This window comes from Mizuhopecten yessoensis, unplaced genomic scaffold, assembly GCF_002113885.1.
Source record: "Mizuhopecten yessoensis strain PY_sf001 unplaced genomic scaffold, ASM211388v2 scaffold4069, whole genome shotgun sequence".
Classification (NCBI taxonomy): domain Eukaryota; kingdom Metazoa; phylum Mollusca; class Bivalvia; order Pectinida; family Pectinidae; genus Mizuhopecten; species Mizuhopecten yessoensis.
The window spans coordinates 18,187-41,604 of record NW_018405360.1 but is presented as its reverse complement, the minus strand read 5'-3'; the positions used below and the strand labels follow the sequence as shown (position 1 = coordinate 41,604).

The following is a 23,418-nucleotide window of genomic DNA, read 5'->3' as shown; positions in this document are numbered from 1 at the left end:
AAAGCTTTCTCTTGATCAAGAGATATAAATGCACAATTTAAGTTCTTTTGATTAACATAATCAACAATATTACGCAATAGATGACAGTTTTCAAAAATAGATCGCTCCTTTATAGCACAAGTTTGATCAATATGGACAATATTACTAATTATTTTACTTAACCTATTAGTAATAACTTTGGACAAAATTTTATAATTGATGTTTAATAAAGAGATGGGCCGCCAGTTTTTCATATTGGTTGAATTACTGAGGTCTTTACAAAGTAAAGAAATATATGAAATTTTCTGGGTGTCACACAATTCACATCTATCGAAAACTTCTTTATACAATGAAACTAATTGGTCTCCCAAAATATCCAAAAAAGTAAAATAAAACTCTTTGGTGAGACCATCAAAACCTGGAGATTTATTATTACGCATGTTTTTGATTGCGCTAAAAATGTATTCTTTTCTGATCGGGCCCTCACACAAAAAACTATCTAATTCCGTTAACATAGGAAGATCTTTTCAAAGAGAATCAGCCAAATCACAATCAATTTCCTCCTCAGAAAGAAAGTTTTGAATAAAAATCTCTAAAAGCAGCTAAAATATCATTTGAATCCGAAACTGAGGAGGACTCATTTATGTCAATTTTCTCAATAAGTTTCTTCCTACCTCTATCATTCTCCATTTTAAAAAAATGTCTGGAAAGTTTCTCTGAAAAATCTAAGGAATTGGCCCTCGATCTAATCATAGATCCCCGATAACTCTCAGAGTAAAAATGTTTTATTTGCGTTTTGACAGAAACAGTTTGATCAGCTAAAATATCATTTGAATCCGAAACTGAGGAGGACTTATTTATGTCAATATTCTAATGAATCTAAGGAATTGGCCCTCGATCTAATCATAGATCCCCGATAACTCTCAGAGTAAAAATGTTTTATTTGCGTTTTGACAGAAACAGTTTGATCAGCTAAAATATCATTTGAATCCGAAACTGAGGAGGACTTATTTATGTCAATTTTCTCAATAAGTTTCTTCTTACCTCTATCATTCTCCATTTAAAAAAAATATCTGGAAGGTTTCTCTGAAAAATCTAAGGAATTGGCCCTCGATCTAATCATAGATCCCCGATAACTCTCAGAGTAAAAATGTTTTATTTGCGTTTTGACAGAAACAGTTTGATCAACAAAATCACCAGGTGACTGCCTCTCTAAAGTATACAATTCATTAAATTTACACTGGAGGTATTTAATTACACTACGCTTTACCTTAACCTTTTTCGTACAATACTCGATAATAAAAAAGAAAATACAATAGATTTGCAATCATCCCAATTATCTAATGATTACTTGTTAATATTAATTATTACACTTATTTAATTTCTAAAAACTTATGTGGTTTTAAAGCACATCCCTCTTTTTTCTAGTCATTTTTTTCTGTACGAACCCTGCTTTAATATGATTAATATGTATAATTATTCTTTCAAATTTTAAAACTCTACACTTTCATTTTTTTAATTTTGATTCTGACATTTACATCATTGTTATTTCAGTATGTTGATTTAACAAGCAAGAAGCCAACAACTGCAAGTAGATGTAAAACACCAACAGACGATGCATTTGACTCTACAGGAAGAAAGAATGCAGCCAACAGAAACAGACCATCTCTAAGGTACATTGTAACAGTCAAATAGTATATTGACACCCTAAGCATTGTTAACATTATTAAAAAAAATCTGTAAAATCTACAATAGAAACATATGCATCCTAACTCCTGTATTCAGGTATAATTTACATAAAGCATATATACATTTTCAGTGTTAAACTGCTACTAGACAATATATAAGCAATATGTATAACCCCTGGATTACAGGTTAATAGTCTAAGAATGAAATTGGTTCCATAATCTATGACAAAACATAAGGAGACTTATGATTTGTCATAGATTATGTATAACACCTGGATTACAGGTTTATAGTCTAAGAATGAAATTGGTTCCATAATCTATGACAAAACATAAGGAGACTTATGATTTGTCATAGATTATGTATAACACCTGGATTACAGGTTTATAGTCTAAGAATGAAATTGGTTCCATAATCTATGACAAAACATAAGGAGACTGCATTGACTGGAATACAAATAGTTTTTATTTAGAAAACAGAAAATGGAGATACCTAATATTTCCTAGTTTCTCACAATGTATGGATTTGACTTTAGTTAAGTGTTATATAAAAGTATGAAAATTCCAATATTTACAGGAAAGGGAGAACAAAGACCAAGAAGACATCTTCAGGTAGAAGAAGCAGTACTGATGCAGCCAATATAGTGACAACTCCATCACTAAGGTACATGCAATTAAAGCATACTATTTTATCTGTTTAATTATGTCCCTTCATGACATTCCCTAATCATATAATGTTTGTGGTGAAAATAAATATGAATAAGTATGATGTTTCCTAGATTTGTATTTTTACTTCATAGGTCTAGTTCATGAGTCTCAAAAGTGAAATTTGTTGGAAAAAGTGTAAAAAACACCAGTGGATAATTGATGCAGCAACAGATCAACGTGAATGGTATAAGGGTACAGTGTTGAGTGTTATTTCTGGTGTTAACGGTGAGGACAATGGAGTTTATGAAGTTATATATCAAGGAGAGCAAGAACCGGTCGAAGTTGACCATTTGCTTGAGGACCTCCGATCTTCATCCTTGATATTTATTGACGTTTAAAAGTGAGTAGACATTTTTTCAATAAGAAAACTAAATCTTCAATTATATTCATATAGGATGAAGTCAAGGTGAAGATAATTGAAGTGTTTGTATATAGATAGACAAATGGTTAAATTTCTATATGGCTAATGTTATACATGTAGTATTCAATATAGATTTCAAGATTTCAATCATATTGTTTGTTTATTTAGTGAAAATGGTGTAAATTTCATGTTACCAATATCTATAGGTTATGTGTTTCAAAATTAGCCCCTCCTATAAGAGTGTTATACAACGTCAATGTGAAATATGTGAAGCAATATTTTTTGCGACCAAAGACTTAAAGGAATATAACCCTGACCTTTGAACTTAACAAATTTAATATATGGGAGCATCATGTATTCTGTGCACACAACTGTAACGTGCACCGTGGTCGTTACCTATTTGGTCCGTCCCAAGTGCCTCTCGGGATATGCTTGCTTAGTAGCGCAGAGACTTTCTATATAAATTGGACCCAAGCAAACTTCAGCAAATCAGACTATAATTAGTATTATTTACAAAGGATTTTAATACGGTAAACCTATGATACAGTTACATACAATAAACAGGGTCGTGCTACTTGTCACGGGACTCACAATTACAATACACATTTAACGTTAACAGGGGCTAGACAAGACCTTCAGCGCACCGGCTTATGCAGCGCGGCACACGGCACTAACATCTAGCACATGACTATTACAAGTGCTCCCGGCACTAGTACAGCGCAGTGACAACCTTGCGCACCGGCTTATCCAGCGCGGCGCACGGCACTAACAACTAGCACACGACTATTAAAAGTGCTCCCGGCACTAGTACAGCGCAGTGACAACCTTGCGCACCGGCTTATCCAGCGCAGCGCACCGGCTCACACAGCGTAATAGCTACACTGTGCACAGACCTTACATCCGCTAGTCACCCTCATCTACTGCCGCCTCACGACCACTGGTCACTTATTCAGCGACCAACAACTACCACGCTATGACAGACTTATGCAGTCCTTCCACAAAGACTTATCCAGCCTTTGTGTATACCTTATCGTTGTTGTATCTCGCCGTGTTCTTCTGTCAGCATCNTTCGCCGTGATCTTCTGTCAGCATCAGAATTCTCCCCCAGAATGAGATGAAGCCTCGCTTAGATACTGCTAGCTCAAACCTTTCTGGGGGGAATCAGGTTATCCCATTTTTTTACGACGTCACTAACTTTCTGGTCTTACAAGCGCTTTCAGCCTATGCCAAAAGCTATGTAAAAACCACAAACGCAACCGAACACTGATTACACATGGTTTATTTACACAATCACGTTAAGCTGACAATACTCCAAACGTACACACGTACCTCTCGACAGGACACCGGAAATAAACGTCACTGGTACGTACACACACTCAGTAACTTGCATAACTGTTTATTACACTACCCTTCCCTCAAGATTAATGCGTCCTCGCATTATCAGTTCTCGTCCCTTGCTTGAGTGACGCAACAAATAAAACATCCCAAGTAAGTCTTCAACGGATGATAAATAATTGTATAGAGTAACAAGAGAAAGAGTTCTACTGCCCGAGTAGAATTAAATGAACACATCACTAGTTTATCAGAAACATTGTCACTCCCACCATTCTTCTTCCGAAATTTCATACAAAGTTGCAGCTCCCTCTACAGTGGTCACTTCACCATCACTGAAAACAGAACTCAGCTCCCCTGGGTCTTGCCTCTCCCATTCGCTTTCACTGCTCTCGTGTTGCTCATTCTCGTGACAGCGTCGCTGGTGTCGAGCCAAGTCGGCCTGTTTTGCAGTGGCATAGCTACAGGCACCAAAGTTACATACATAGGCATCCTTCGTCATGCGCTGCCTGCCGCACTGGAGAAAGTGACATGAACAGTTTTTCTCGTCTACGAATTTGGCACCACAGAGCGGACATCTGAACGGGTACTTGACCGGGGTCGTCTTTGTATTCACCATCCTTAAAGATACAAAGTGAATGTTTCTCTGCCATTACATGTGCAGTTACGGACATAATCTTTCATCCAGCGTGGTGGTTGTCGGCGGCGCCGCCTGTGGTCGGTAAGAGGCTCAATTTCTGATTCAACACTACTTGTATCACCTAGATCAGCTTCAACCCCTTCAAAGTCTACAATCCCATCAGTTTGGGATAAAGGCTTATCCTGATCGGTTTCAGCCATACCATCATCAAATACGACAGGCTGATCTCGACTATCAATCTGCTCGCCTCTCAAGTCCTGACTGTATTTCTTGCGAATGCGGTCCACATGAATCACTTGTGGCTTTCCTCTTGATCCACAATTGAGGTTGTAGTTCAAATCCGAGCACTTCCCTAACACTTTGAAAGGTCCCCGCCAGAAACTCGTAAATTTGGGTGATAGCCCTTGCTTCTTCTGAGGAAAGAAAACGTACACCATCTCGCCTTTTTCGAAAATCTGCCAGCTAAGTTTCTGGTCGTGGTACTGCTTTTGTCTAAGCATGGCACAAGCTGACTTCTCTCGACCAAAGGAATGGGCCTCTTCCTTTCTTTCTTGCAACTCCCACACCCACTGATGTTGAGGAATGGCTTTGGCGAACCGAGGCATTTCGTACATTAGGTCCAGAGGTGTTGCAACTTCACGACCTAGCATGAGCTTGTTTGGCGTATGCCCCGTCGTTTCGTGCTGGGACGATCGGTAAGCCATCATGACATAAGGTTACTCCAACAATGTTAGAGGTTTTACACGGCGAAAAACTTTTGACAGGCGCCGCGTAACCTCTAACTGCCCATAGCTGATATTCCCGATGCTGACGATCACATTTTCAAAGTTCGGATTAAGAAAGAGTATATCGTGTTTACATACATTTAAATGGTCAAAAGGGTCCAATAAATATTCCTTTCCATAAATCCATGATTATATGAGAAAAAATTCATGTCAAAGACATAAATAATAAGTTTTTCATCATTCGAAGCGAAGCAGACAGCATTTGCTATGAATTTTCCGGTTAATACAAAAAATGGATTACATGTAATGTTTCACAAGCGGAATACAAACAAACTCCGTATCATTTCGTTCCGTTTGAAATCCCCCCTGATATTTTGTATTAATCCAGAAGCCATGTTTTAAATGTAGGCCAGAGATGTGCTACAACGACATGGGCATGTATTTTGAGTGTTCTATTCCGTAATATACTATATATTTGTGTCTGTGACATACATATGAGATCTATATTATATATTCCGTGAGTATACATCGTTGTCATGAACTGTTAACCACTTAAGTGAGTTCTTCAAGCCGATTTTGTTCCGCCCGGATTTCGGGCGGAAACTGCATCAAAGAATTAGTGCTTCGGAAATGAGAGGTCGCAGTCGGCAAAATCATATCCGATTGAAAAAAGGCCGACCAGCGGCCTCTCATGTTATGGGAGTAGACATAAGGTATGTATGTGTCCCAGTCAGAATGGTGTTCGTTGACATAAGCGCCAAGCTTTAGCGCACTTGCTTAGTAGCGCAGAGACTTCCTATATAAATTGGACCCAAGCAAACTCAATCAGACTATAATTAGTATTATTTACAAAGGATTTTAATACGGTAAACCTATGATACAGTTACATACAATAAACAGGGGCGTGCTACTTGTCACGGAACTCACAATTACAATACACATTTAACGTTAACAGGGGCTAGACAAGACCTTCAGCGCACCGGCTTATGCAGCGCGGCGCACGGCACTAACATCTAGCACACGACTATTACAAGTGCTCCCGGCACTAGTACAGCGCAGTGACAACCGTGCGCACCGGCTTATCCAGCGCAGCGCACCGACTCACACAGCGTAATAGCTACACTGTGCACAGGCCTTACATCAGCTGGTCACCCTCATCTACTGCCGCCTCACGACCACTGGTCACTTATTCAGCGACCAACAACCACCACGCTATGGAAGACTTATGCAGTCCTTCCACAAAGACTTATCCAGCCTTTGTATATACCTTAACGTTGTTGTATCTTGCCGTGATCTTCTGTCAGCATCAGAATTCCCCCCCAGAATGAGATGAAGCCTCGCTTATATACTGCTAGCTCAAACCATTCTGGGGTGAATCAGGTTATCCCATTTTTTTACGACGTCACTAACTTTCTGGTCTTACAAGCTTTGCCAAAAGCTATGTAATAACCACAAACGCAACCGAACACTGATTACACATGGTTTATTTACACAATCACGTTAAGCTGACAATACTCCAAACGTACACACGTACCTCTCGACAGGACACCGGAAATAAACGCCACTGGTACGTACACACACTCAGTAACTTGCATAACTGTTTATTACACAACATTCCTGTAGAGTTTGGTAACTGTTATATTTTTAGGATTAAGTTTTGAACATTTTATCACTCTCGGGTGTAAACTAATACACTACAGGGCCTCCATACATTTCCACAAAAGAAGTCCCAACAAATCTTATCTGCCATTTCCATTTTTCATGAGGACATTTTAAAATTTGATTTTGGTTAAAGCTATTCCATGTGTCACAAATCTGTAGTCCCCATGTCTTTATAAAGATGTTGAAGATGTTTTTTTTTGGATATTTTGTAGACATTTGCATTTTGCTGACTTCTTGGGATTTCTTGCCAAATCAGCTGCTTATAAGGTGAATATGTCAAGACTCATCAAAAATATTTGTAACAAGGCCGGTTATTTAGCGTCCTTATACAATAGTGAACATTTTGATGTATTGGTTTACATACCAATGAGAATTTTAGAGCTAAAACATATGTTTACTTTTGCCTTAAATTGACTTTAGCGGAACCTTAAAACACCAAGGTCGATGTGTTTGTCAGCTATACTTGCCAAGAATAGGGAACACAATGTAACAGGGTATACTCATTGCACTAAGACACACAGTGTCCATGTGTTGTCTGTCCCGTATTCGTGTCATAACCTGAACGTGGAGTGTTGTGAGAGCGTGATCTGCACGAGTATTTACATACTCACGCCACCCCGTGTGTCGTATATGTACGCGCACGTCACCACCCTGATTCACTTCAAACTGTGCTGCCGAGCAGGACCTATGCAGTACAGAGGTCAATATATTTGCATATTAGACAAATAAAATGTCAACATTTGTTAATTTAATAATTTAAACCAATAATTAAAAAAAATGTGGGCCAAGTTGATCAACATGTTAAAATTGAAATTTACAAAATGTTTGTTTATTTCTAAAATTATATTTTTTGCGCATAAATTGTGTTTTTATGTACACTATTTAAATTGAGTAGGGGAGCTAACTAACTGTTACTACAGTACTGTAGCGGTAGAGACGTAGACCGTCGGACATTGCGTACTGTGGATGCTTTGCAGGTTGACTAGAGTTTTCAGCTATTTGATAATTTAAATTTACAATTTTGTTACATGTTTTTCTGAGTATTTAATTTGGTCAGTATAATGACGCCCCACATTTTCCGCAGCCACGGTCAGGCATTTAGAACTCTACTGTACAACCGGAAGTAGAAAGTCGCCATCCGGAATAGAAACGTAAACACCTCCTGCTGAACTGGGAAGCAAATGTAATGTTTGTAAGAGGCTGAAAGACTGAATTACAGTATGATTAAAGCCATTTTAGTGTTCAACAATCACGGCAAGCCCAGATTATCCAAATTTTACCAGTTTTATGTAAGTAGAACCTATCGAGTTACTCATTTACCGGTGAATTATCATCCCCCCCTCTCCGACACTCGGCTGCCCATAGGCGCTTGACACTCTTATACTACAATAATAATAGTCATATGATGCGTGCCAATGATCAGTCTACAATTAATTTTCATGAGTTTTTTTTCAACTGTTTTGCTACAAACAACGGTTCCCACACTGTTATATATAACTAATTCCAAATTTGCCATTAATCCCATTAAAATTCGATGTCAAAGTAGAGGACTCGGGACTCGTATGCATAGATTCAACACTGGTGTACTATATCCTGTAATATGAAAAGGCAAAACCTTAAAAGAGCGTAGCTTTTGTTGATCTCTGATATTTACTGATTCAGAATACTGCTTTCAGAATGAGATAAGATAAACCTTTTTTAAACTTGGCAAGTCGAGGAATAACAATAAAACACAAACTCTAATGAGATTAAGACCGACATTACAATAGGGGAGACTGGGGAATGTTCTGCCCCCTTTTTTTTTTTATTAAAGTCTGTTGTGGAGAATATGGCAGCATGTCAGTTTTTGAACATTATTTAACTTTTCCTGTCGGAAGATCGGATGGCCGAACAAGCCCTGCCATGGGGCAAGTTCGGACAGGCATTCGGGTAAGTTCGGCTCCCATTGGAATCAGCTTAATTATAACATCATAAAGCATGCAATGTCCAATTTTACTGATAATTTTACGACTTTTTATGTCTTACATTAATTTTCTCCAGTTTAGTAATTTTACATTAGAGTTTTCCTCACCATTTTTTTTTAGAATGCCCAGCCAACTAAACAAGTAAGATCCTTAAAGTTGTATTTATTAGCTCAAAAACAAAAAAATATCAGGGGTGGCAGAACTTGCCCCGGTCTCCCGTATGTAGATTTTTAGTATCCACAATATAATTTTTGCATCAATGACACCATTTTCTTCCAGTCAAAGCTAAAGTTGATATTTGTTCTTGTGCATAACGTATATGATGGGTCGGGTGGCGCAGTGGATAGTGCGCTCGTCTTCACCAAGATGGTCGGATTCAATTCTGGTTACCTAGCTCACAGCCTGATCACGCGGGTTTTTCTCCGGATACTTCAGCTTCCTCTCATATTAAGAATTAAATCCTCTGCGTGCTTCCGTCAGGGCGCAAAAAGAATGATTGAGATAAGCTGGGGGAAACAGTTTGGTAATTGCTATAGAAAAAAAGTGCATTTTACATATTTGAAAGTGAATCTATGAAAATGGATAGAGATGTTAGTTGCAAAAATTGATATTAATTTAAAAAAAAGAAAACATTGTAATACTTTGATGTGCCCGAGATTGTCCTTATATCGATATGTAGTCTCAATTCCTGTTCCATCCTGAAACACAGATTGAATTTCAAATTTTGTAACTGTCACCGAGGTTTGACAGGTAATGATGCCAAATAAAATTAAACTGTTTCTGTCTGTCACTAGTTGTGAAAAAGTAATACGTTGCTGAAAAAGGGCGTTGAACTTATGTTGGTTGTCTGGAATGTTGAGTAAACTAAATGTTTTTTAACAAATTTTTTAATTGTCAGGCGGAAGATGTGGAGCAACAGATAATCCGGGAAACTTTCCACTTGGTGTCAAAACGTGACGAAAATGTCTGCAACTTTTTAGAGGGCGGCACGTGAGTATGAGACCATGACATTTATCAGACATGTAACAGGAAACAAGTTTGGAACATATTATGATATATATACAATAACAAGTCCAAACAAAATAGTTTGGACTTGTAAATATATTCCAAACTTCAAGGAACCCAAGACCACTGCCAAAAACTGTACGTATTTGATTTTTTTTTACCAGCCTGAAAGAAACCTTTTAATTTCTGAAAGGAAAGTAAAGATGAAAGTGACAAAATATTATCAAAATGGTATTCTGCTAGTAAAAATACAACATGGATGGGTTGGGATTGGACCCGGGATCTCTGTTTGCTTTAACTAACTGAGCTACGTGATCAAAAGGTAGTCACTTGGCTATAGCTAATTAGTCCCACTACAGTTATAACCAGAACTAAATCAAAGGGAGGTTACTATGCATATGGAAAACAACAGTGGAGTTCACTAGTGTATTGCCAGCAATGGGACATCCTATAATATCCTACACAATTTTTTGGCCGCATTCAACTTATTACTGTGGCCTTAACCTTTAATTTAACAACACACTGACATCCTCCTTGGTGTTGGTCAAGACAGGTTTACTGTTACAATACTAACCAAACCAACCCAAACTGTTTCAACCCTAATTATAGCTGGCTAACTGATTTATCCCTCAAGATGTCGGCAAAGACAGGTTTACTGTTACAATACTAAACCAAACCAACCCAAACTGTTACAACCCTAATTATAGCTGGCTAACTGATTTATCCCTCAAGATGTCGGCAAAGACAGGTTTTCTGTTACAATACTAAACCAAACAAACCCAAACTGTTACAACCCTAATTATAGCTGGCTAACTGATTTATCCCTCAAGATGTCGGCAAAGACAGGTTTACTGTTACAATACTAAACCAAACCAACCCAAACTGTTACAACCCTAATTATAGCTGGCTAACTGATTTATCCCTCAAGATGTCGGCAAAGACAGGTTTACTGTTACAATACTAAACCAAACCTACCCAAACTGTTGCAACCCTAATTATAGCTGGCTAACTGATTTATCCCTCAAGATGTCGGCAAAGACAGGTTTACTGTTACAATACTAAACCAAACCAACCCAAACTGTTACAACCCTAATTATAGCTGGCTAACTGATCTATCCCTCAAGATGTCGGCAAAGACAGGTTTCACAAAGAAACTCAAGTTATTATTTCAGAATTCTACAAATGTATGAGTTATGTCCCCTTATACTGTAGCTCTTTAATTTCAGGTTGATTGGAGGATCGGATTACAAGCTAATCTATCGCCATTATGCTACACTATATTTTGTGTTCTGCGTGGATTCATCAGAGAGTGAGCTTGGAATTCTAGACCTCATACAGGTAGGTAGCAATCTTAATGTCAGCTACAGCACCAATTGGCTAATGGTAAATGATGAGGGCTACAATAAATGGTTTAAGTAATGATAAATGGTTTAGACTAGGTTTTAAGCACCCCTGCCCCACACAGACATGTGAGCTTACATGCTGTGACACATGGTGTATGTCAAATTTCCTATCAAATGCTACATGTCTTAAACGACTGTGTGAATCTTGACTTAATTTGGTCTGGAGTGTAGTTCAATCACTGAAGGGTGTTGCCCCTCAGAGGGCAGGGGATGGGCAAATGGGGTAAAGAGAGTTTAATTTTTAAAATGCTTCTCCTTTACTGATGAAGGACTCTGTCAATATTTGCTCTGGAGTTGTGGGGTCCATACAATAAGGAAAATTAAAATAAATATGTTAAATCCTCCTTCCACACAGACAAAGAGATCGATGTGAAACGAAAAAAAATATATTTTGGTCTGAAGCATTGATGTTGTAAATAAAACAAAGGCTATGCAGATTCCTGATCGAATCATCACATGGAAACAGTTGAGAACCTCACCCAGTAACTGCATCAATGATGGCTATGTAATATGAAGAGACATGCATGTACATGTATGTATATGACATTGTATGTTTTATAGGTGTTTGTTGAGACCCTCGACAAGTGCTTTGAGAATGTTTGTGAACTGGACCTAATCTTCCATGTTGACAAGGTAAGTCCAATATGCACTATACAGGTCATTTTGTGGTGTTGTTGTTTTCACAATGTTTATGGTAAGGAGCATTACTAGTTCTGATATGACTGCACATATTTAAAATAGTAAATAATCACATGATGTCAATCAAAAATCAATAAGTGTACAGATGAGTATTTCAATAGATTGATATGAATACAGCACTGGGTGATGCTCATTGCTGAACATTTTTCCAAAACTAAATAAATAAAAGGTGGATCCTACCCTAGATCTGGCTTCATTGACTTTTTATACTCAGTACAATGTTATTGTCTTTTCTTCATTTCTCTTTATCCTTACTTTTTCTCCATAAAAGTTTGGCAAAGTTGATGTTTTTGGAAATAATTTATCAAAGCTAGTCTGTCGTATTGTAGTCTCGTTCAACAAGACTCTTGTTGCCTGCGCAAACCTACGCCGAACAGAGAATCTGGTCAAACCCAGTGCTTTCGTCTTGTGACATCATAACGAGGCTTATCAGAATTCTGGTAAATGATTTCATTGGTCAAAGGTTGACGCACCCTTTTCAACCTTTGAAGTCAGAATTTTAGTGGCACTAAATTACATTGAATATTTTAATTCATGAAAAAATGACTTGTACATGCATTCCTGAAGTATCCATGTTTTCACTATTAACGAGAAAAATGTTGGAAAATGCCTCAAAAAGAATGATTTCATGTATTTTCATTGGATATTTTACAATAATTTATGAAGCTAACAAGGCTATTGATTATAGTCAAGCCAGATTACCTGAGTGAGAACTGAGTGTTTTGAATAGTGCACAGGTAAAATCTCACTTGCTTTGCATGCTTTTTCCAACTTAAGTCAGCCTTGTTGGCTTTGTGCTCAGTTAATCATTTAGTGGAAATTAAGCACAATATTCTGGAGATTTGACACATTTTCTTACATTGTTCTCGATAATAGTGAATACACAGGTACTTCAGGAATGCATGTATAGTTAAGTTTTTTTCATTAACTTCATTTTTCATTGAAAATGTTTAATGGCGTTGACATAACGCCCGGAAACGAAAGTAAAAACACTGCCCTCTGGTGATGGTAATTTTATAGTACTGTGTGTGACCAGACTCTTGAATTACAGGTGATCAAGCGTCTGGTTGAACGAGAATAGTCATGTTGAGGAGAAAAATATTCCAATGCACAGTTTCATCTTTGGCAGTGGTGTGTGGAAATATTCCTGTGTCTGATTTTCACGTCTAATACCGGGAAACAACCCAAAGCACAGATACATGTTTGGTGTTGGAATACTGAAGTTTCATTCTCACATCTAATACCGGGAAAGAACCCAAAGCACAGTTACATGTTTGTTGTTGGAATACTGAAGTCTCATTCTCACATCTAATACCGGGAAAGAACCCAAAGCACAGATACATGTTTGTTGTGGGAATACTGAAGTCTCATTCTCACATCTAATACCGGGAAAGAACCCAAAGCACAGATACATGTTTGTTGTGGGAATACTGAAGTCTCATTCTCACATCTAATACCAGGAAAGAACCCAAAGCACAGATACATGTTTGTTGTGGGAATACTGAAGTCTCATTCTCACATCTAATACTGGGACTATGATGTTCTGATTGTTCACAGGTGCACTACATTCTGGCCGAGCTGGTGATGGGTGGGATGGTGCTGGAGACGAACATGACAGAAATCATAACAAGGATCGAGGAACAGAATAAACTGGAGAAATCAGAGGTACCAAACGTCAAGTGTCATCTTCAACGTAGCATTAAAGTGTGGACAGTAATTTGTCTATATATACTCACTGGTATATATATATATACTCCCTGGAACATATATATACGCACTGGTATATATATGTACCAGTGAGTATATATATATACCAGTGAGTATATATATATACCAGTGAGTATATATATGTGCCAGTGAGTATATATATATATACCAGTGAGTATATATATGTTCCTGTGAGTATATATATATATATACCAGTGAGTATATATATGTTCATGTGAGTATATATATATATATACCAGTGAGTATATATATGTTCATGTGAGTATATATATATATATACCAGTGAGTATATATATGTTCCAGTGAGTATATATATATATACCATTGAGTATATATATATGTTCCAGTGAGTATATATATATGTACAGTGAGTATATATATATGTACCAGTGAGTATATTTACGTCTATATTACTTCTTTGACCCATACCAGTGAGTATATGTATAAACCAGTGAGTTTAACACTAAACTGGAACATATATATGTCCCAGTGAGTATAAATATGTTTGATTGTAGAGTTAAACTCACTAGTATATATATATACTGACTGGTATGGGTCAAAGAAGTTATATAGACGGTAAATATACTTTTGCAGGTCCTCTACATCAGCGTTCCTTGTCCGCGATGCTCTCAGCTAATTAATTGCTGCCTTCGGCTGTCTTTAGCCGAGGGGACTATTTTTTTTATATAATAGCTATATTTTCAATTATAGTATATCAGTTCTATCTTCTTGTAATATGATGTATATGTACATGTTACTGTTCTGTTTCACTGTGTCTTGATAAAGGAGCCGATCGCTCCGAAAATTTGACAACCTAAACTTGTCCACACTGTTGGAATTACTTGTTTGCCCCATATATACTCACTGGTATAGTTAAACCTGTCTTAAAAGACCACCTGCAGGAAGTTCAAAAAGTGGTCTCCTAGGACAGGTGAATTCAATACCATAGGGAACATTGGAAATGGTCTCTTAACACCAGTTGTCTTTTGATATAGGTGGTAGTTAATATGGAGGAATAACACTTTTGGTCATATTTGTTCATTACCAGCAGGAATAATTTAACTTTTGTTAGAATCATTATGAGATGTCAATTAAGATGGTACGAAAAAGTAGGGTCCTGATTTACTCCTTGGGCCAGAGAAATGTGGCCCAAATGGGAAAATCTTTATCCTCATTCACCACCAAATTAATTTATTTGTATACTTAGTACTATTAATTGTTTTTTTGTTTGTTTTTATTTTTTGCCCCCATATACATTGTATGTATATACCAGTGAGTATATTTACCGTCTATATTACTTCTTTGACCCATGCCAGTGAGTATATATATATACCAGTGAATATATATATATATACCAGTGAGTATATATATATACCAGTGAGTATATATAGCATAACAACTGCTTTGTTCACATGATCATTTCCACTTCACGTCTCAAAATAACTATAATACATCAATGATTTGTACATCTCAGTTGACCGTTGAGGCCCTTGGGCCTCTTGTTACAGTGTATGATAGAGCTAGAATAATCAATTACATGTGATGTTTTGTTTCCTTTAGAAAATATTTCAGTTGCCAGTAAGTACACTCCGCCTGGCCTGTGTCTGAGCCTGTCTGGCTCCTCTGTCGATGTATACACATGTGTGGGAAGGGGCACCACTAACACTACATAGATATTACTAACTCCTGTAGATAGTGATATGACTGGCAGACTGGTCACCTCAGGGTCGTATTATACGATGTAACGCTTGACCGGCCTACTGGTCACTTCAGCATCATGATATGCTCAGAGTCGTGTTATATAACTTAGGACCTGACCAGAATGCTGGTCACCTCAGGGTCGTATTATACGACCTAACGCTTGACCAGCCGACTGGTCACTTCAGCATCATGATATGCTCAGAGTCGTGTTATATAACTTAGTGCCTGACCAGAATGCTGGTCACCTCAGGGTCGTGTTGTACAAATGTAATTAATACCAGACCGACTACTGGTCACCTCACAATCGTGTTATATGATATAGTGCCTGACCTGGACTGAGTTTTACTGAAACGTTAGAGGAAGACATAGGCATAACTTATGTCAAAAATCTGTTTTACTAAGGTCATAACTTTTAGTTACGTGTAAGTCTATGTCAGCACTAAAGTTCACATGTTAGGCTAGGTCTAACCCTACGTTTTCATTTCGGAGTCACAGCCTTTGATAAAACTGACCTTACGCATGCATAACAAAATTGTAACTCAACTTTTGTCTACGTTTGCGTCTGGACTTGGGACCTTCAGCAAAACTTTGTCCATAGTGCCTCTGATCACTATCTCGGTTGATGATTACCACCAAGTTTCATCAAAATCTGACTAACAGTTTCTAAGGAGAATTTAAGTTATTCAACTTAACTTATGCCTGACCAGCCTGCTGTCACCTCAGTGTCATGTTATACGACTTAATGCCTGACCAGCCTTGTGTCATCTCAGTGTCATGTTATACAACTTACTGTCTGACCAGCCTGCTGTCACCTCAGTGACATGTTATATGACTAAATGTCTGACCAGCCTAAGGTCACCTCAGTGTCATGTTATATGACTTAGTGCCTTACAAGCCTGTTGTCACCTCAGTGTCATGTTATAAAAACATAGCCTGACTGGCCTGCTGTCACCATGAAACTTAGTGTTTGACCAGCCAGCTGTCACCTCAGCGTTATGTTATACGACTTAGTGCCTGACCAGCCTGGTGTCACATCAGTGTCATATCATACGACTTAGTGTCTGACCAGCCTGCTGTAACCTCAGTGTCATGTTATACGGCTTAGTGTCTGACCAACCTGCTGTCACCGCAGCGTTATGTTATACGACTTAGTGTCTTACCAACCTGCTGTCACCTCAGCGTTATTTTATACGACTTAGTGTCTGACCAGCCTGGAGTCACATCAGTGTCATATTATACGACTTAGTGTCTGACCAGCCTGGTGTCACCTCAGCGTTATGTTATACGACGTAGTGTCTGACCAGCCTGGTGTCACATCAGTGTCATATCATACGACTTAGTGTCTGACCAGCCTGCTATCACCTCAGCGTTATGTTATACGACTTAGTGTCTGACCAGCCTGCTGTCACCTCAGTGTCATGTTATACAACATAATGTCTGACCAGCCTGCTGTCACCTCAGTGTCATGTTATACGACTTAGTGTCTGACCAACCTGGTGTCACTTCAGCGTCATGTTATACGACTTACTGCCTGACCAGCCTGGTGTCACATCAGTGTCATATTATATGACTTAGTGTCTGACCAGCCTGCTGTCACCTAAGTGTCTGACCATCCTGGTGTCACCTCAATGTCATGTTATACAACTTAGTGTCTGACCAACCTGGTGTCACTTCAGCGTCATGTTATACGACTTACTGCCTGACCAGCCTGGTGTCACATCAGTGTCATATTATATGACTTAGTTTCTGACCAGCCTGCTGTCGCCTCAGTGTCATGTTATACGACTTAGTGTCTGACCAGCCTGGTGTCACATCAGTGTCATGTTATACGACTTAGTGTCTGACCAACCTGGTGTCACCTCAGCGTTATGTTATACGACTTAGTGTCTGACCAGCTTGGTGTCACATCAGTGTCATATTATACAAATATAGCCTGACTTGCCCGCTGTCACCATACAACTAAGTGCCTGACCAGCCTGCTGTCACCTCAGTATCATGTTATACTACTTAGTGTCTGACCAGCCTGGTGTCACATCAGTGTCATATTATACGACTTAGTGTCTGACCAGCCTGGTGTCACATCAGTGTCATGTTATACGACTTAGTGTCTGACCAACCTGCTGTCACCTCAGCGTTATGTTATACGACTTAGTGTCTGACCAGCTTGGTGTCACATCAGTGTCATATTATACAAATATGGCCTGACTTGCCCGCTGTCACCATACAACTTAGTGCCTGAATGGCCTGTTGTCACCATACAAATTATTGCCTGACAAGCCTGGTGTCACTTAAGCTTCATGTTATATGACTTAGAGCCTGAACAGCCTGTTGCCACCTCAGTGTCATGTTATATGAATTAGTGCCTGACCAGCCTGCTGTCACCTCAGTGTCATGTTATATGACTGAGTGCCTGACCAGCCTGGTGTCACCTCAGTGTCATATTCTACGACTTAATTCCTGACCAGCCTGCAGGTCACCTGTATATATTATAATCTTAAATGCCTGACTTAGTGCCTAACCAGCTTGTTTTCTTATTTAGGCATAAATTATCAAAAAAGGGCTCAGTATTATATTGTAATTGCATCTAAACATCTGAACTAGGACATTTTTCTATTGCTGTGATATCACTGTTGTTGGTATGCATATAGCAGGCGTCGCTACAGCGAACTATCATGCGGCGTCGTTGTTTATGATGTCATAATATCTGCTTCAAATTAACAGTCTTAAGAATCTCCTTGATGAGATAATTTGCTGTTTAGATTTTTTCTTTGCATATATATATATATTTTTTACAATATAGCTTGCTAAAAAAAAATAAAGAAATCTGTGTCCTGTGAATGTTTCAGATCAAAAGCATGTGGGAGCTTGGTTTAGATAGTTATTGTAACCGTGACAACAACAATTTTAGCAGCTACATGTTATTATATCGTTAGATAACTAAAAGCCTCCTTGTACATATGTATTTATAAGTTTGTTGTATGTCAGTCAAAACATATGCATGCTATAATTATAGGATCAGATTAAAGAGTTTCTATTCACCAGTCAGACTTACTGTAAGGACATGTTATGTTATGGGAAAGTGTCTGTCCATATGTTCAAAGTTTGGTTTTTGAGAGATAACACATTTAGCACTGAATGGGGCGGGGCTATGATTGACAGATTTGGGGAAATTTTAATGGATTTGGCAAATTTAATTGAAAATAGGGAAATAAAACTATCCTTGGGGATGTTTCATCAGAAATAGGGTAATTATTACCCCATTTGCAAAGAAATTTCTCCAAATGTAATTGACTGGTGACACTTAAAAATATTTCGATGAAACTTGGAAAGCATGTACAATATTCTGAAGACTGAAGATAAGTTTAAAGTTGAGCAAAATCTGTGCATAATTAATTTTCATACTGTGCTCCGATTGGTTTACAGCTCCCTCACGACAGCTTAGTTTTAACTTGATTTTGATGAAAATATTTCTATCGCACAAAGACAATGTAAGTTTTAAGTTCAGCAAAATTTGTGATGTTTTAATTAAGTTGCATACTGCACTTTGCTTGGTTAGGAGTTTCTGCAATATAACTTCATTAACCCTTTCACCCCTGTAGACCATAATGGATTCATCAAGAGCAAAGCCTGGTAGAGTCTACTAAAGTGAAAGGGTTAAATATGACAGGATTTGATGAAATTTGAAGTACTCGTACCAAGACAAAGGCTGAGTTTGAAGTTGATCAGAATCTCTGCATGGCATTTAGACAGGTGTATATTGTTCTGCCCCTGTGGTACCCTTCAGTTCTTGTACCTATTATATACATGTGTATACAGACATTCCTCAACAGGTGGTGGTTGGTTATCATGTTCATGTAACTTAAGTAAGTTAATTCTCCAATTATGTAGGCATGAGGTTTACAGAGAGTTGAAAATTAACCAAGAAGAGTTAAATAAACATGAAATTCAACCATTACACGTTCAGAAACATTTTTCTAATACAACATTCAGATATTATATAAGAAACATGTTTTACTTTGGAAAACATTATTCCTGGGAAACAATTGCCATGAACAATTGCCATTCACAGATGCTTTGGGTTTCGGCTACGTTGTGGAATAGCTTACCATCTGCTATTAGGAAGTCGAATACCCTGGCCAAATTAAAGAAGGACATAAAAACTCACCTCTTCACGTCTGCATTTTAGAATCTTTGCAAAGACGTCACATAATACCACCCTTTTATTTGTTCAATTATGTTCACATTGCTTGTTATCCATATGTTGTAAAGCGCCTTAGAGTAATTTTACAAATTATATAGGGCGCTATATAAATGCTGTATATTATTTATTATTATTATTAACTTATGATATCAAAATGGGAGATGATGTCACAAAGCATTGACCAATAAAATCCCACCCAGAGTGTTACTACACACACAATTATTCAAAACTGTTTACAAACTCCTAGCAGGTTTATCCAATAAGTTGGGAGTGAGGAGCCTCGGGAGTTGTTGTAGGAGAAATGTATAGGGAAGTTTCCCCTGAAAATGATAGTGAACTCACCTTTTCCTATAGAAATAAAATAATCTTTTCTAAATCTTAAGAACCAGCCCTGATATAGACTAAAATTAATATGATCAAAATTTTATACCTGATTATATAGAAGTTGATTCTTCAAAAATGTCTGAATTGATCCAAGATTTGAGTGATACTATCATAACATCGGGCAGATTTTTAAGATGTGTTTTACTTTATTCTTTCATGTTACAAAGTAATGTCGGTCAAACTTGAAAGTACAGAAAAAATATACAGATAATCCCATTATGTAGTATTTTTATGTTTCTTGATTCAGCAAATTATACAAACAGATGAAATCATGGGAATAAATTTGAGATTCTACAGTATTTATCATATGGGTTACAATATAATAGATTGACATATCTTAGTCCCTGGAATGTTTGGTTCTTTATCAGCATGTAAGGGAAACTTATCTAATCTACTGTGAATTGTTGGGATATTTTTTAACATATTGCATGTGAATTATGACATAATTATACAGTGTAAAATAACTACACCCACAATGAGTCACATGACTTTAAGAAAGTAGGCTTATGGTATTTATGACATTAAATTGAATTTGTACTAAATTGGTGAAATCATTCCATGCCTTGAATACAGGGAGAAAATATTTCTTATTTGATATGTTTGGATTACGATCAGTATAAATTAATATCAAGTCTGAGATGTTATTTTCTGATTTTAATAAATAGAATGAATTTGTTCTCAAATAGAAATCTGAAGTTTGAAATTTCCAAGGAATTATGATCAGGGCAGTGCCAGAATTATTTGGCAATAAGCCCATACATGTTAATAAGCCCACTGAGGTCAAATACAGTTCATGGTCCTGCAATAAGGTCATCTCATACTTTCAGTTTGAGTGTATGTGTAGACGTGTTGGCCTGGGGGCATATTGCAGGACATATGCCTTATAGAGATTTTCCAGTACAGGAATGGTTGTTAAAACAAAAATCACACATTTTTTGTTGTTTATTTCAGGCGGGTATATCAGCAGCTCCAGCACGAGCGGTGTCTGCGGTCAAGGACATGAACATCCCACAGAAAATAAAGGACATGAAGATGCCGGACCTCCCATCCATAGGCAACCTCAAGTTCTGATCCGTGTTGTCCTAAATCTGACCAATCACCAAATATTGGGTGATAAATCTGACCAATCACAGAATATTGGGCGATACATCTGACCAATCACAGAATATTTGGTGATAAGTCTGACCAATCACAGAATATTGGGTGATACATCTGACCAATCACAGAATATTGGGTGATAAATCTGAGCAACGCAGCATACAGTGGTGAATCAATGAACAAATATAAACCTGTCATATTACAGGAAATAAAGTGTTGGCGTCATAAAGGGGTTTCGTTAACATGAATCTGACTAATGACAGAATATTGGGTAATAAATCTGACCAATCTGAATAATTATAAACCAGTCATATTACAGTAAATTAAGTGTTTTTTTGCAAAAAATGGACAAACAAACTTCATTATACTGCCACCATTTGTACTGTCAGAAATTTTGGCATTACAAAAGGGGTTAGTCATTGTTCTGACTAATGACTGAATATTGGGTGATAAATCTGACCAATCGAGGAACAAATATAAACAAGTTGTATGACAGAAAATGAAAGAGCTTTTTGCCAAAAAAATACAATAAAACCTCATTATAAATATATACAGTAAAACCTTGTTATACTGCCAACATTTGTCCTGAGAAATTTTGACATTATAAAGGGGTTTGTCGATTTAATGAGGGAAACATTTAAAGAATTTCTGAAGAAAAGAGAAAACAGGATAATCTGCAGAAAAGAGAATTTGAGGGGATTTTGAGGGGTGTTTTTTAAGATAAACAAAGTGGCTGGCAAATGGAACAGGGGGCATTATATCAAGTTTTTTGTTAGATCTCCTGATATGCATATGCATGAACTATTTGAATACTGTACTGTACATTGTGATACTGAAAAGTATCTAAAAGCAGTGAGATTTTTTCATAATAATCTATTGTCTAAATGCTCTTTTCCTGTATCTTATAAAACTCATTTATTCCCAGGATCTAAGGATAGAGTAATTCCACCACAGGATTTTTCAAATTTGGTAAAACTTGCCCAAATTGAAAACCTTGAGGGTGGATTTTTTCATACTGCATTCCTAGGCATGATTTTTTTTTTATCTTATTCTAGTCTCAGCAACATTAAATATATCTCATTCTTCAATTTTGTAAAGCAAAATATTCCCATGTATTTGACTTGTATGGATAACAAATTAACAACAGCTTTTAATTTCATCATGTCACCATAACAATATGTCCGTTTCAGAAATGGTTGACCCATTGGGATGTCATGCATGAGAAATAGGGTGCAAGATAGGACTTGAGTGTATGACTCAGAATTCATATGTAAATTTATCACTGACTTGAGTTGCCTCGACTGAAATTCTTATTTATAAAAATTTGATTGAAATTACTAACTGTAGATTTAAAATATGTTTAGAATGGATCTTTGTGTTTTTGAATATGACATAAAAATTCATTTTGGATTATATACTGTAAATTCATAATGAGCGATTTCAAACACTCCAGAGTATCGGGCTAGCCTGACACTAGTGTCATCCAAAATGAAAATGAATGCTGGCCTAGCCTTTGAAACTATGAAGTTAACCATAATCATCATACTGTAAATCAGTCGGTTTTTGTGAGATATTAATTTTCATGTTTATAAGGAAGGAAACTGCTAAATACAAAATGATGTATTCACAAAAAAAATACCCGGTAGGTTTTGTTGGTTACTCTAGGTTCTCCCCACTTAATGTGCCCTAATATAAGTTGGAAAATGGTTTAGAATTATTTTAAAATATGAAGTGTATTATATATAATATTTTTAAAGTAAAGGCATAGTTCGCAAAATGAAGTGCACACAAAAAAATACTTATTTACAGAGGCATTTGTGGTTATTACTCCTTTAATTTCACAAAGCCACTTGCCTTTGGACTGTAATTATTTTAAAATCACAAAGCTCGTTTACAGAATTGTGGTGTTAAGTTTTCAACTGATCAAATAAAGTGTCTGTATTATCACAATAAACCAATTAATGGCAACAAAGTCCTGTTACACACACATTCAAGTTAATACTGTTGTTCATTAAGATTACATGTTTTGATGATGAGACTGAAAGAATGATTATGGAATGTGCAATATAAACAGATGTAACCTAGTATACACAATAAGTAATAACCATAGTCGCTGTAATTACTCCCCCCCCCTCCCACCCCC

The 23,418-nt window shown here is 37.2% G+C and overlaps 1 protein-coding gene and 1 long non-coding RNA gene across 3 annotated transcripts; both read left to right on the top strand.

The window, feature by feature from the left end:
• Positions 1 to 1,539: 1,539 nt before the first annotated feature.
• LOC110448478 lies at positions 1,540 to 2,716 on the top strand. The gene is made up of 3 exons (XR_002462727.1): positions 1,540 to 1,652; positions 2,242 to 2,328; positions 2,465 to 2,716. It is a non-coding gene; the product is annotated as an uncharacterized LOC110448478 (long non-coding RNA).
• Positions 2,717 to 8,215: 5,499 nt separating this feature from the next.
• Positions 8,216 to 22,886, top strand: LOC110448479 (AP-3 complex subunit sigma-1-like). 2 transcript variants are annotated; one of them, XM_021494738.1, is made up of 7 exons: positions 8,216 to 8,381; positions 9,955 to 10,046; positions 11,288 to 11,399; positions 12,026 to 12,097; positions 13,721 to 13,828; positions 15,452 to 15,469; positions 21,129 to 22,886. In XM_021494738.1, exons 1-7 carry the CDS (start codon positions 8,313 to 8,315, stop codon positions 21,246 to 21,248), a joined length of 591 nt encoding a protein of 196 aa, XP_021350413.1. In that variant the 5' UTR covers positions 8,216 to 8,312; the 3' UTR covers positions 21,249 to 22,886. The 2 variants fall into 2 exon arrangements, with proteins under 2 accessions (XP_021350413.1, XP_021350414.1); XM_021494739.1 differs by lacking the exon at positions 15,452 to 15,469 and having other exon boundaries at positions 21,129 to 21,287.
• Positions 22,887 to 23,418: the final 532 nt, after the last annotated feature.